The sequence below is a fragment of the Amborella trichopoda genome, chromosome 3 (genome assembly GCF_054954075.1).
Source record: "Amborella trichopoda isolate Santa Cruz 75 chromosome 3, AtrichopodaSantaCruz75HAP2 v2.0, whole genome shotgun sequence".
NCBI lineage: Eukaryota > Viridiplantae > Streptophyta > Magnoliopsida > Amborellales > Amborellaceae > Amborella > Amborella trichopoda.
The window spans coordinates 16,591,844-16,606,162 of NC_142338.1; the positions used below are offsets into that span (position 1 = coordinate 16,591,844).

General features: G+C 36.9%; 1 protein-coding gene across 1 annotated transcript; it reads right to left on the bottom strand.

The window, feature by feature from the left end:
- Positions 1–8,544: 8,544 nt before the first annotated feature.
- On the bottom strand, positions 8,545–14,319 carry LOC110006929 (uncharacterized). Its single transcript, XM_020665037.2, has 3 exons — positions 12,868–14,319; positions 11,817–11,873; positions 8,545–8,888 (listed from the first exon to the last, which is right to left on the bottom strand). The coding sequence occupies exons 1-3, from the start codon at positions 13,709–13,711 to the stop codon at positions 8,848–8,850; spliced, it is 942 nt and encodes a 313-aa protein (XP_020520696.1). The 5' UTR covers positions 13,712–14,319; the 3' UTR covers positions 8,545–8,847.

The following is a 14,319-nucleotide window of genomic DNA, read 5'->3' on the forward strand; positions in this document are numbered from 1 at the left end:
CACACCTCTTACCAAAAATTAATAAACAAACAATAGGTGTACCGAACAATGTAGAGAGAGAGAGAGAGAGGTGAGGGTAGAGAGAGAAAAAGGGATAATTTTTTCATGGAAGCTAAAGAGGAATCGGAGGAAGCAAAGAAGGATCCAGGTTTGAGTGTGGATCATCTTATGCTGCTTGATGATGAGATAAACGGTGAGAAGATCCAATTGCATGGTGGCAGGTTCTTTTTTGCCTCCGTCAAATGATCTTTTCGGTTTTGAAGATTGGGCAATGCGAGCATAGAATCTCTTATATTTGCCTACAGTTAAACCGGTGGAGGAGAATAGATGTGTATTCTTCTTGGCCTCTTCGGATGATGTGAAAAGGGCTTTACATGTATCAATTAGATGAGTTCGAGGTAAGCTCCTAACTGTTAGAGCCTGGAGTCCTCCTTTTCATTGATCTTTGCTTCAAAAAGAATTTATTTGGGTTAAGATTTTTTGGAGTTCCATGCATATTTGGAATATCAATGTTTTTCAAAATCTTGGTAATATGTGTGGTGAATTTGTCAGTACCGATTTGAATGTAATGAGAGGAGAGAAAATGTTCTTTGTGCGGATTAAGATTGAAAGAAATTCCTTTTTACCATGTCCAAATGACATTCGAGTTTTTGTGCAAAAAAATTAATTTTTTAATCAGAGTAGAGCTTGAAGGTAGTTGGACTAAGTTTGTATCAGGAAAAAATAATGTTACAGTTAGTGTGATGGGGGTGGGCCAAGTCCAGGTACCTCAGACCATGAATATCAAAGCACTAGCTTGTGATAATGATTGGATAACTATCAAACGAAGAGGTCAGGGAAAAGTTTAGCAGAGAGGTGGGGCCGAGCTCGATCACAGAGCTTTAATGGAGAATGTTAATCATTTGATTATTGGCCTTACAAGTGTACGTGATGATCTCGGGAGTGGGAAAGGGAAGATTGTACGTGGTCAACAGGGTCTGAAAAAGATTTGGGTATCAAAAAAAGGGCCTAAACTTTTGGAAGGCAGTTTTAACAAATCAAATGGAAAAATTCTAGCAATTAAGGACGATGTAAGGGGGCCACATGATTGTAGGAATGATTTGAATTTAAATCTAATGGGCCAATGGGAAATTTGCGGTTAAGCAAAGGCCCATTTAAGTATTCTTTTTCCTCCTTGGGAGAATGCTTGAATCTAGGGAAGATGGGAGGATTTGGTACCTCTTCTCAAGGCTTCATATGATAATGACAAAGATTTGGCTTTGGTGGGCTAGGGCGGCTACAATCCTAAGTTATATCCATCAAGAGAAAGACCAATCGGTGAGGGAGAGAAGAAGTGCAGCAAGGATATAGGCAAGAGATTTGCCTTAGATGAATTTGTTTTCACCCTGGTTTTTATGTTTAGGCTCCATAACTTCATTGCCATCTCATTATCACCAACTTAGGTGGAAATCATGGCTGAGAGATTTCTAGCATTTGGAAAGGCGGCCCATAGAAGAAGGGAGAGGGATTCTCCTACTGATCAAGGGTTATACTTGATCTAGAAGTTGCTTTAGAAGTTCCACCATTACAAGTGTTGTCGGCGGTTGAATCCATGTCTATTTCTTCCAGCTATGAAGGATCTCACTCTGAGGACGATGGAGCATCTGGAGAAGAGACTGAGCCTCCTGAAGTTGATCAACAATTGGAAATTCTACCACAAGCTGAAGATGATCATGTGATAGGGGTTGAGCCTCTTCTGATGGGTATAAACTTGGAAGTGGAGCCACAAGAGGTCAGAAGTCAAATAGGAGAAGGGGAACACAGAGAGGAAGGGATTATCATGCCAAGCGCAACAGTGCAGGGTGGAGAGTTTACCCAAACTAAGCGTAAGGAAGAAGAGATGATATCTCATATTGCTGATGAACCAAGAGACTGTGCAACTATGTTTGACGAGATTGGTATGGATCTGAATGTTCCTATTGCAAGGGTCTTGGAGGATATCAAAGAGCAAGCGAGGGTTAAGAGATTGAGCCAAAAACTAGAAAAATCAATAAAAGAGATGGGTAAGGCAAGTGAGATCAAGGGTCCTAAGGAGGGCGCTTCAAGTGTGGAGGTGGTTTCGGCAACCCCAATAAGGACTTCATCTCGTATTGCAGTCCGTAATATAGGAGTAGTGATTCAAGAAGTAACTAAAGGAAAGAAAGCAGCCTTTGCTAGTTCGTCGTCATCTTTCAACTGCTCTTTGTTAGTAAAGGGATTGGAAGTACAAGTTTGGATCATCCTCGTGTTCTAATGAAACTGATTAGCTGGAATGTTCGAGGGTTGGGGGATGTTAAGAGAAAATGTGAAATGTTTATGCTGGTTCAATACTATTAACCAAATATTTTGCTGCTACAAGAAACTAAGTAGTGTGCTCCTTCTATGTTTTCAGTTAGAGATGTGTGTGTAGGGGGGACCAGTTGATTTTGTGGTTGGGGGGGGGGATTCAGTAGGTTTGTCTAGAGGTTTTTGGACTGTATAGGACCTAACGAGCCTTAAGCTCTTAGGGTCTATTGTAGGGGAGAGAGTTTGTGCAGTAGTTCTTGAAGGGTTTGTGATGGTTTTAAATAGAGTTTTTTTAATATGTATGGTCCCAACTCTAATGTTTTAAAAGAGGAGTTTCTTAATGAAATCAACTCTATTATTGTGCAATTCAACCTTCCTTATTGTATAGGGGGTGACTTTAATATGATCAGATGGCCAATGGAAATATCTTATAATTCTTCATTGAATCACTCCATGCGAATGTTTAACCATTTTATTTTGAGTCACCAATTGGTAGACTTGCCCATTAATAGTGTGCACTATACTTGGTCAAATAATGTTATAGATAATCTGATTCACGGTAAGATAGATAGTTTTCTAATTTCGAGTGATTGGGAATCGAATTTTCCACTTGGTAAGGTTAATGCTCTCACTAAGCCTTCTTCAGATCATATTTCTATTTGTTTGTCAACTGATAATGAAATTTTGGGCCCAAAACCATTTCAGTTGAATTTGGAATGGCTGGAGGAAAAATATGTGACTGAGTAGATTTCGAATATGTGGCAAAGCTCGTTTTATTTGGGGAGGTTTGGATTTCGTATTTACAAAAAATTGGTGAATATAAAACAAAAACTTATCCAATGGAAAAAGGATACAAAATTTTATGTGAAACATAAGATAGAGGAAGTGAAGAATAATCTGGATATGATTAAGCTGGCTATCCAAAATAAAGGAAGTTTATCCTCTCAGTTAAAAGAAGAAAATATAAGTCTTATGAACTCACTTCATGATTTTTTGCGAGAAATCTATTGGAAGCAAAGATTAAGAGTAAAATGGCTTAAAGAATGGGATTTAAATACGAAATATTTCCATGCTATAGCTAATGCAAGGAGAAGGCAAAATGATATATCTGGAATTAATTTTGAGGGAGTTACGGTACAGGATAGAATTAATTGAAGTTTGATAATCATTTTCAAAGATTATATTCTAAAGATATGTTTTTTATTCCTATATCGGAATTCAGTTTCAAAGATTATCAGTTCAAAAAGATAACTCTTTAGAAGGATGGGCTACAGAGAAAGAGGTGAGACGGGTAGTTTTTGCTCTTCAGGAGACAAATCGTCAAGTCCATGTAGATTCCCGCTTAGATTTTTCCAAAAGATTTTAGGAATTGACTAAGTTTGAATTACTGATAATGATGAATAAATTTTTGGATAAGGGTTCTTTAAGTAGAGCGATAAATTCTACTTACATAGCATTAATCTCAAATAAAATTTTGATTTCAGGTATATCTGATATATGCCCAATCAGCTTGTTAACAAGCCTATACAAAATCATAGCCAAAGTTTTAACTGTGAGAATAAAAGGGTACTGAAAAGAGTTATTGGTGGTACTCAATCAGCATTTATTCAAGGCAGGATAATCATTGATGGGGTGTTGATAGCATAGGAATGCATTCATTCCAAAGTCATTCAAGGGGAGCCAAGTGTGTTAATCAAATTAGATTTGGAAAAGGCATATGATCGAGTAGACTAAGATATACTGTTAGAAGTCTTAAGGTGCATGGGGTTTGGAGAGAAATGGTGTAGATGGATCAGTAGCTGTCTAACATGCACTCATTTTTCAGTGTTGGTAGAAGGAATTCCAAAAAGCTTTTGTTCGGGTTGTAAGAGGGTTGAGACAGGATGATCATCCTACGCCTTTTTGTTCACAATCATGAGGGTTTCAGTAGAACCATCTCCAATGTTGCGAATAGGGGAAATTTTGAAGGATTCAAAGTGTCACCACAGAGTCAACAGGTCTCTCATTAGCAATATGTAGACGACAGTGTTGTTTTGCTCGGCTTCAGTTGATCAGTTTGTTAACATTAGAAGAATATTTTTTTGTTGCGAAGTTGTCCTTGGCCTTAAGGTAAACCTGAAAAAAAAGTCAATTGTGGGAATTGCGAGTGATGAGGCATTAGTAGCAATTTTAGCCTTTCATTTGGGTTGTAAAGTAGATAAATTTCCTATCAAATATCTTGGTATGCCGATTTCTGACAAAATGTTGCCTAGATCTGTTTGAGACCTTGTGTTATAGAGAGTGACTACAAAATTGGATCTTTGGAAGTCCAAACATCTTTGGGGGTTAGAGCAACTTTAATCAAGTCTTCTTTTTCGAACCTTCCAATCTATCAAATATCCCTTCTTCAAATGCCAACCTCGATCATGAAATCTATTAAAAAGATGATGAGGAATTTCATGTAGGGTTCGGGAGATTTTAGTAGAAAGTATAATTTGGTCAGCTGGGACAGAGTATGCACACCGGTTATTAAAGGCGGATTGGGAGTGACAAGGCTAAATATATGAATCGGGCTTTACTAGCCAAATAGTGGGGAGCGCTAGAGGAGGATAACTCGTTATGGCTAAATATTGTAAAGGCAAAATATGGGATTGACCGAGATATGGGGTGGATGGGTGGAGGGAGAAGGATGAGAAACCAGTCTCATGTTTGGAAAGGAATTCTCTATAATAAGCAGTTTGTGAAACAATATATTCGATGGGAGATTGGTGAGGGGTCAATGGTACTTTTCTGGTATGATAGATAGGAGGGAGACGCACCATTGAAATTAACCTTCCCTTTGGTGTATAACTCTGTTATAGACCCAAGAAATTCAGTTAGAGAGATGTTTGATGGGGTTTAGAAAGGGTGGAACAGTGAATGTGGGTATAATAGAGTAAACGATGAGTTTATTCATCAATACTCAAATTTGCTACATCGGCTAGAGGGTAAGGTAATCTTTGATAGGTTGTGTGATGGAGTAGTTTGAGAAGCCCAACCGAATTGTTGTTTTTCGGTTAAATCAGCTTATCATTTGTTGTTTCATTATATAATAAGATAGAATAGATAAGCCCTTAGGTATGTATGGTCTTTGAAAATTCCCCACAAGGTTAACCTCTTCTTATGGGTGTTGTTTCAAGGTAAATATCTTACTATTGGCAATCGAATGAACAGATGTAGAACCATCACAAATGTTTGTTTATTATGTAAAGAAAGTGATGAGAATGAGGTTCACATGTTCCTTCATTATCCTATTACTTATGCCATTTGGTGTCGGTTTTTAAAATAAGATAGGGATTGTCGGGCCCATACCCCAAAGCCATATAAACTTGATTGATCAATTGAGTTTCATGGGGTTACCTAAGGTGAGGAATATCATTCAAATATTGGAGGAGCAGTAGTGCTTTGGGAGGTATGGCTTGAAAGGAACAGATATGTATTTAAAGGGATTTCAATGGATAAGGTTTTGGTGAAAAGGAAGATGTCACACATGATATGAAGATGGTTATTAGTAACAAAAGAAGGCTTTGGGAATACAAAGGTAGATGTGGAAGTTAATTTGGGGATACTCATGCAGCAGAGGAGTTTTAAGATTAGACCAAGAGGTAGATGAGAAACATTGGATATGGGTAGTATAAAGATTAATACTAATGAGAGTTCCTACAGTAATCCAGGACAGCATGCATAGGAGGAGTGGCAAAGAATCATAATGGAGAGATTATATTTTCCTTTGCTGGTCTGTATAGAGAGAAAACAACTAATGCGGCAAAAATGTTGGCAGTTTTACAAGGGTTAAAAATTGTGAGGGATAAGAATTTGAGGATTCCATGTGTAATAGAAGGGAATTCTTTGCATGTAATTAGCTGGTGTTCTAATATTCGAAAAACCACCATGGAAGTTGAGGTCTCTTTGGTTAGAAGATATGGTTATTGGAGATTCATTGGAAGTATCTTTTAGACATGTGCTTTGCTAGGCTAATGATCTAGCAGATTCTTATGCGAATAAGGGTGTTTCTCTTCAATTTGTTTTAATTTCTAATTCTGCTTTGATTTACACTGTTGTAACCCTTTCCTTTTTATCAATAAAATTTTGAACATTGCCAAAAAAAAAAAAAAGATATACCAACCAAGGTAACGTGGCCAACATTGATATTGTTTCAAGGATCACTGTAGGGGAGCTTTATAAACCTGTATTATAATTACAAAACAAGAGCATACGTACTATAATCCTCAGGACTATGGGAAACCTAGCTCCAATAAAAATAACATAAAGTGATAAAGAGAGAGTAGTACTCAGTATTAAGGTCATGTCATGTAATGTACTACTATGTCTAACCCCACATCATTCTCCAATTTGGATGACGCTTATCTTAAGGACCATGTTCTCTCTTTAATCGTAAGGATCATATGATTAGAATGGGTTCAAGGCTAAGTAGGTAGGATTGCGAAGCGCCACAATATGACATTTTGAGTTTCATTCTTAACATGGGTAAGAGACCCCATCCCTACTAAATTACCAAAAAAAAAAAAAAAAAATCAATAAGATCATATTATCTCTCCTATTTACAAACTCCGTCCAAGTTATCACCAAATCAATTCCTTAATGGGGTTCATGACATAATCATGCCCCTCAAAATGCATTTTACTACATCTATCATCGACCATTCATAACCAAATTAAAGAAATCAATGAGATGATTAAACGAACAAATATACAACAAAGTGGTTATTTTTCAAATAGGATTGTATGCATGAGACTATCTGCCTTTAGAATAAGGAGGTCACAATCACCTATAGTCCCCCGATGCGAAAGATGATAGTTTTGGTGTATCACAAAGTATGAAAATATTTTTTTTTAAGAGAAAATATCTCCTTATCCCTTATTTTTAACTTCCATATCTTATGAGACTCAAGAATTAAAAATATTACTTCTAAGCAAAATGTCTCCATCTTTTCTATCTTACAACCCCTTGGACCCTTTTGACCATAAATTTTTTATCCAAACAAACACTAAAATGACACCATATTCAAACTCCATCTCTCTCTCTCTCTAAAACTTTATTTCTCTCTCTCTTTGCTTCTCGATGAGTTTACCAGTCAAGGAGTTTAGCTTGAGTTCAAACACAAGCACACCTTCTTATGTGTGTGAGAGAGATGGAGTTTGGGTTTTAGAGAGAGATAGACTTTTAGAAAGAGAGATGGGGTTTGAGTTTTAGGGAGAGATGGAGTTTAGAGAGAGAGACGATGATGTGAGAGTGAGAGATGGAATTTTGAGAGAGAGAAGCGATGATGTGAGAGAGAGATGGACTTTTAGGGAGAGATATATATAGAATCATTTCATAAGTTGTTGAGGTCACCAATACATGGTCAAAAGGGTTTAGGGGTTTGGAAGATAGAAAAGATGGAGTCATTTTGCTTACAAGTAATATTTTCAATTCTTAGGTCTAATGAGATATAGAACTTAAAAATAGGGAATAATAGGATATTTCCCTTTTTAAAAAACTTTAAACTTGTACAATGGAATAAATGTGACCTCCAATTTCACATCCAATAGTCAAGATCAATTGTGAGCTCCATGGACTAGATATAAATAGTCTTATTGTATACTTTTCCTTTTCAAAATCCTCTCATTTAGGTAAGTTTTCAATAATTTTGTAAAAAAATTACCCAAATTGTCCTTATTTTAGATTCACAATCCTATACAATTGACGGTATTTGGTAACTTTATTCACCTATGCGAGTTTAGCCAGATGATTTTAATACATCATCTTGTTCAGGGTTCCAAATCCATAAAATGATTTTTTCATTAAAAATCTTGTTATAGGTTTTGAAATTTAAATCCCTTAAGTCTTCTGTGCGGGAAAAAACATAATAATCCTTCTTTTTCTAGGTTCCAAACTTGGAAAAATATTTTTGATATTTTTTTTTTTTTTTTTTTTTTGAAACCCTGAACAAGCAAGATACTATTTGGATCAAATAATTTAGGCGGTTAAATTATCAAGACGCTTGCACTTGGTCAGAGTTTGAACCCTTGAAACCTGAGCCAATTATAGAGTCGAACAAATTGAGTTGCCTCATTCTCATGTTTGTAACTATGATAGATCTAATCGCAGGAAAAAGGAGATTTTATCCAAATAAAATGCTAAAAAAAGTAGAAAAAAATATAACTTATTAGAACTTATTAGAATATATTAGAGATGAATGAAAAAACAAAATAAATATACTTTTTGTATTTCTGGTAAAATAAAAACCTCTTTTTCAATCATAAAGGCCATTATTTTCGATACTTCGAAACTTCTGGCCAACCCCACGGGATAGCCGCTAGCACAACATGTACTACATGTAACCATACTATAATACGGGTAGAGGTCTGTCATCCCCACTGAATTACCCAAAAAATAAAAATAAAAAATTACGCACTTCCTTCAAAATGTCAAAAATTGTCCTTTTTTACTAATGCAAATTGAAAAGACATTCCACGTGGAAATCCCAGGTCTTGATGGGTTGGAAATTCATTACACGTGGAATCAGATGTGGCAACTCCATAAGACAAAGCCAATAAGCACCCCTGCAAGAGAGTAAAAAATTAGTTGGTGTAGAGACCTCCAGTTTTTTTCTTTGAAGATACCAATAAGTATTGGATTTTTAATGTTAAAGAAAAAAAAAACAATAAGTATCTAGTTATTTTTTAAACTTAATAAGTATCTACTTTGTATGTGAAGTTACATATGTGAAACCCAACTGAAAAGGAATATTTAATAGGTTTATTTTACTTAAGAGATCAAAAGATGGCGCAAGGGGGCTTTATGTTTGATACTTTGTCCCACATCATTGGGGAGGGAGGGTCCTTTCATTTAGGGGTTGCATTACTTTTGGTGTGTTAGACTATGCTCCTATTTAAATGCAATCTGTTTCAAAATTTTATCTCAGAGATGGATTTTGGATTTAAACTTTTACATCTCAACCAGAATCCCGAAAAAATATCTTGAAATTAGAAACATGTTATTTAGAACTTTGTTTTTGGACCTTTTATTTTAATTCATTGTAGATCTTCAAATCTGCAATAATTCTTGAGCTGCAAAATCATGCTATTGAAAATGCATCTAGATTGCATGTGTTTCAAATCCAAAGTCTATCTTTGAGGCAGGATTTTAGAAAGGGGTCGCATATAAGTAGAAAATCAATTAAAGAACTTTTAGAAGGGGACTACAAGAAGGCTAAGGAAGGTGTTGTCAAATATCACAGGCGTTTCTTAGTCAGCATTCATAAAAGGACAGACAGCTTATAGACAGTAAGTATATTGATGGCTCAAGAATGTGTACGTCTTCAAAAAATGATGAAAATAAACTGGGAGGGGAGTGATTTGCAAAGTAGATTTTGAAAAAGACATGATAAAGTAGATTGAAGGATTTTGATACAAATCATGGATGCAATAGGTTTTGGCGCAAAGCGGAGGTCATGGATAGATGGGTGCTTGTGCATATTTCTCAATTATAATAAAAGGAAGAGCTAATGGATCTTTTAAGGCCCAAAGTGGAATAAGCTAAGGAAATCTATTGTCCCCATTTTCGCTTACAATAATAGGTGAAGCCTTGAGTACAATGATGAAATTAGTAGAACACGGTTAATATCAAGTTTTGCAAATAATGGGTTAGTATGCAAATGATACTCTCATTTTCTGTGATACTATAGAATAACAAATTAAAAATTTAAAAAGATTCTTAAGGTGCTTGGAGCTGATAATTAGGCTAAAAGTTAACATGCAGAAAACTAAATGGAAGATTATTTCAAGGATTTTAGATAAAACGAAAAGGGGCATATTGATCAAAATTTCAGTGTAGGAGAGGGGCCTCTTGGATTCAAAGTCAAGGTTTAAAAACATGGGAATCTAACCTCAACAGACTGGGACTGATTCCCATTCTGTCGATTCCAAGAGACGATTCTCGATTCGAAGAAAATAGAAAAAAAATAGAAAGAGTAGTGTAGGGCAATTCCCGCTTCCAAGTTTCCTTGGACCCAGATCGATCCACACTGATTTCAGTTTGATAAATTATTAAAGGGAAAGGTACTCGCTGAAAAACCGGCGATTTGTTTGGCATGAAATTATTTTTGTTTTGGGCTAATTTCGTTTTCCTACATATGAAATTTGGACAAAGTTGTTATGGGTACTAGCACTCATATGTAAATATATGTCCCCTCTTTATGGTCCATTTTTAAGATGGATTTGAACTCCATTTTTGGCATATGTAATTTCTAATATGGAGATCATCAAGATATAAAAATTTTAAAACTAAAATTTTAATTTTTTGAAAAAAAAAAAATAGACCGTTGGTTTTTGCCTTTTTGGAGGGACCACCAATACATATCCAACTTTAAGTTGGATGTGTGATGCCTTGGGAGATGTAAATATGTATACTTTTGAACTTGCACTCCCCGACTCATAAAGCACTTTTCCTTTATTAAAGTTTTGACAAATTTACTAACGAACACGGGAAAAAAACGCAGCATTACGCTATTGCCTATGTATTGGCCATATGTTGAAGTCCTATTTTTGGAATTTTTTTATTCCCAATTGCCCTTGATTTGAAATTTATACTTTTGAACCACCTTATCACAAAAAAATAAGGGGTTCAGGTGGTTCAAAAGTCTAACTTTTGGATCACTTAAAGTCAATAAATAATAATAATAATAATAAATAAATAATAAAAGAAGAAAAGAAGTATGTCATTAACTAGAGTTAAATATACTTATTGTTCAATAACTTTAATATATCTTTACAACAACTGCAGATTATAATTCTATCATATGTTATTTTTGTATGTCTGATTTTTTCACTTCGTTTTTGTTTAGCCAATTCCAAAGTATTCACTATCATTTACTTACATAATTTTTAGCAACCCGTAGTTTTGCCCTGGTTTTTGGACTTCAACTTCTCTAATCAAAACTAATTTACTACCAGTGCTTTAGTTCACCAATATATTGTTATTCCCTGACTTGCTAATACTTTTCCTTTAGATACACCGAGAGTTTGATTTTATTTTATCATGTATAAGATGTATCTCTTTTCTAATCTACCATATAGCATCCAAACATCCTCCCCAAATTTAATGGCTGTGGCCTGCGAGTGATCACTATGTGGAGGAGACTTTCATGGCCTACATTTTCCCAAAAAATGAACACATTCTGATGATGATGTTTTAACAATGAGACTTGCAATTGTTTTTCTTATGGAAAGCAATCAATGAGGGCTCTGAAGTTTGTTATAGTCATTTAACAACACCCCTGTCATCAGATTTCAAAACAGAGATGGTTGGGATGTTATGGGCTTCATCTCAGAACCAGTCAAGATATTTTAGACCAGACTTTTAATGGAGGAAAAGCAACCCCAGCTGTTGAAATTGGACAGCTAGGTTAATGTTCATGTGCTGTAGCTCCCAGTGTGCAGACCGTATAAAACTCGAGATAAATGAAAACTATGGACAAGAAATGGACTGACCTGTGAATGTGTTCAGCATGGTTGGACTCCAGCAGCTATTCCCAGCAAACGATCGACCTGTGTTGACATGCGAGAGAAAAAGAAAAAAAAAGACACAACAAGTACATAAATGTCGTCGTTATTGTTAATGGAGAACATGTAATTTGTGAAGGATTGGGTAGTGTGATTACAGCAATGTCATTTTGTCACATTTGTAAGGAGGTAGAGATACAGAGAGACCATTTTGCAAGTCTTGACTCCAGAGGGAGATCATTCAAACAAGCCAGTCAATCTAATTTTAGACCCCATGAAGCAAACTACCGCATCTGTTTGTATAGAACAGGATGAAAGGGAGAGAGCACAACTCCCTTCTGAGAGACACATTGAAACCATGACCTACAACTTCTTGAATAAAATCATGTCCAAAGAGTGAATGCATATCATCTATTTCTGGAACAATCAGATACAGGTGATTAAGAACTCAAAAAAAAAAAAAAAAAAAGAAGTTCTTCTTTAGAAAATTATTCATCCGGTAAATCTGAGATACTCAAAGTTACCTGTCACATATGCAGGTGTTTTGTACAGGAAAGAAAGGCTATAATTTTCTCATATGGGAGTCAGTTATTCGCGTATTTTTTAAAAGATGATATGCCTCCATAAAAGCAGTATGTATTGCTCCCTCAGGTAAAACACCCTAGTTAGGATTATGTTTAGGATGCAGCAACGTGACCTACTGATCAATCTTTGAAAGTGAAAAATGCATACGCACTCTAGAAATGCCTTTAAGGGAAATATGCTGTAAAATCAAACAGAGATCATCAGTGTCTAAGAATTCAAAATCTATTTATTCGCTCCTCATATAAATTTGTTTTAGTTTTGTCTTTGGAATTTACAAATCTGAGACATCAGCCTTAGCCGTATTACGTATTTAAGGCATTATGGTCCTTGAGAATGCTCCCCAGGCAAAGGTCGTCAGGGTTGCAGGTGCCATGGCAAGAACTCGAGGTTCCATTCTCACCAGGTCCCAAATTAACATTTAGAAAAAAGAAAAAAGCATGGTGGTGCTGCTCACCTATGTCGCAGTCAATTGTGGAGTTCCATTCCCCGCAAAGGCACCTCTCTTCTCCCTTGACTTCTTCATATCCACACTCTCCCCCACTATCTCTGCACCTCCGACAATCAAACGATGATGATAATGATGATGACGATGACGACAGTGATGAACCCACTCCTCCTCTCCCATTTACACCAAATCCCACCCGTATCCCCATCCCCCACCCTCCCTCGACCCCCTCTTTCACAGGCCCCACCCTATACACACTTCCATACCCCTCACAGCCCCACCCACTCACATTCATACCTCTCCTTCCCACCTCGCTGCCTCCCACAGCGCAACAACCACCGTACTCCACCCCGCACCTGCTGTACACAGCCTCGCACCCCGCCCCCTCCCTGCACGCCATCCTCCTCTCCGGGAACCCCTGAAACACCTTACTCTTTGCACCACACCCCAACAACAGGAACACATTCTCAGGCTCCACCCACATGAACCCCTCATGCCACTCATCCACCATAAATCCCAGTGATCCACCGCTCTCAGACCGCCATGGCTTTGTGTTTGACGAGCAAGTTGGTGGTGCGGATGCCGGGTCTTGTATGGTGAGGATGCTGCTCGCATAGTCGATGGCTGAAACACGATAAGAATTGGAGGAGGAGTGGAGCATGAGAGCTCCATTTATACAGAACAAAACTTCTTTGAATGCAGGGTGGCCGCAGCCTGGGCTTGTCGTGAGCGGGTAGTCGACGGTGAGATTGCTGCAGAAAGTGCGGCAAGTGGCTGAGGTGGATGGCAGAGATGATCCCAGTAAGATGAGGAGGAGTGCCCTGAGGGCTTGGTTGATGAGCAGGGGGCGCATTGCCTGGGAAGGGAAGCTTGCTTCTTGTTGATGCGCTGCTCTCTCACTCAAAGGTTTTGTTTACTCACCATTGCCATTGCCATGATGACTGTGATTATGGTAAAGGTGGACTGAGTATTCTTTTCTTGTGTTGGGTGGCAAGAGTTCTTTTTCTTTTGGGGTTTTTTTTTTTTTTATTCCCCCTGTTTCTTATTTATTGACCTGATATGGGGAAAGATGAACCAACCAACAGACACTTGACGCTACTTTTTCTTTTCTCTGTTTATTTAAATTTTCATTGTTCTTTCATTTATAATTTTTTTCTTCTTTTCCTTTCTCAAGGGAAAGTATTTTGTAGATGTGTGAGCTCAAATCTCATCGGAGAATGCAAATTCAGAGACGAAAAACTTGCAAATTGATCCTATCCACCTACAACAAAGGCTCCATCTTTTTGTTTTTTAGTACTTACAGCTAACGAAATATCTATACGCTTGTCTATTTCAAGTCTTCACTGATCTGCTAAATTTGCTTCAATTTTCATATTTAAAAGTGAAATAAACTTGTAAGCCATCATGTGCAATTCAGATGCCGATTTGCCTATTATTAATGGATTTTGAGATGCATGTTTA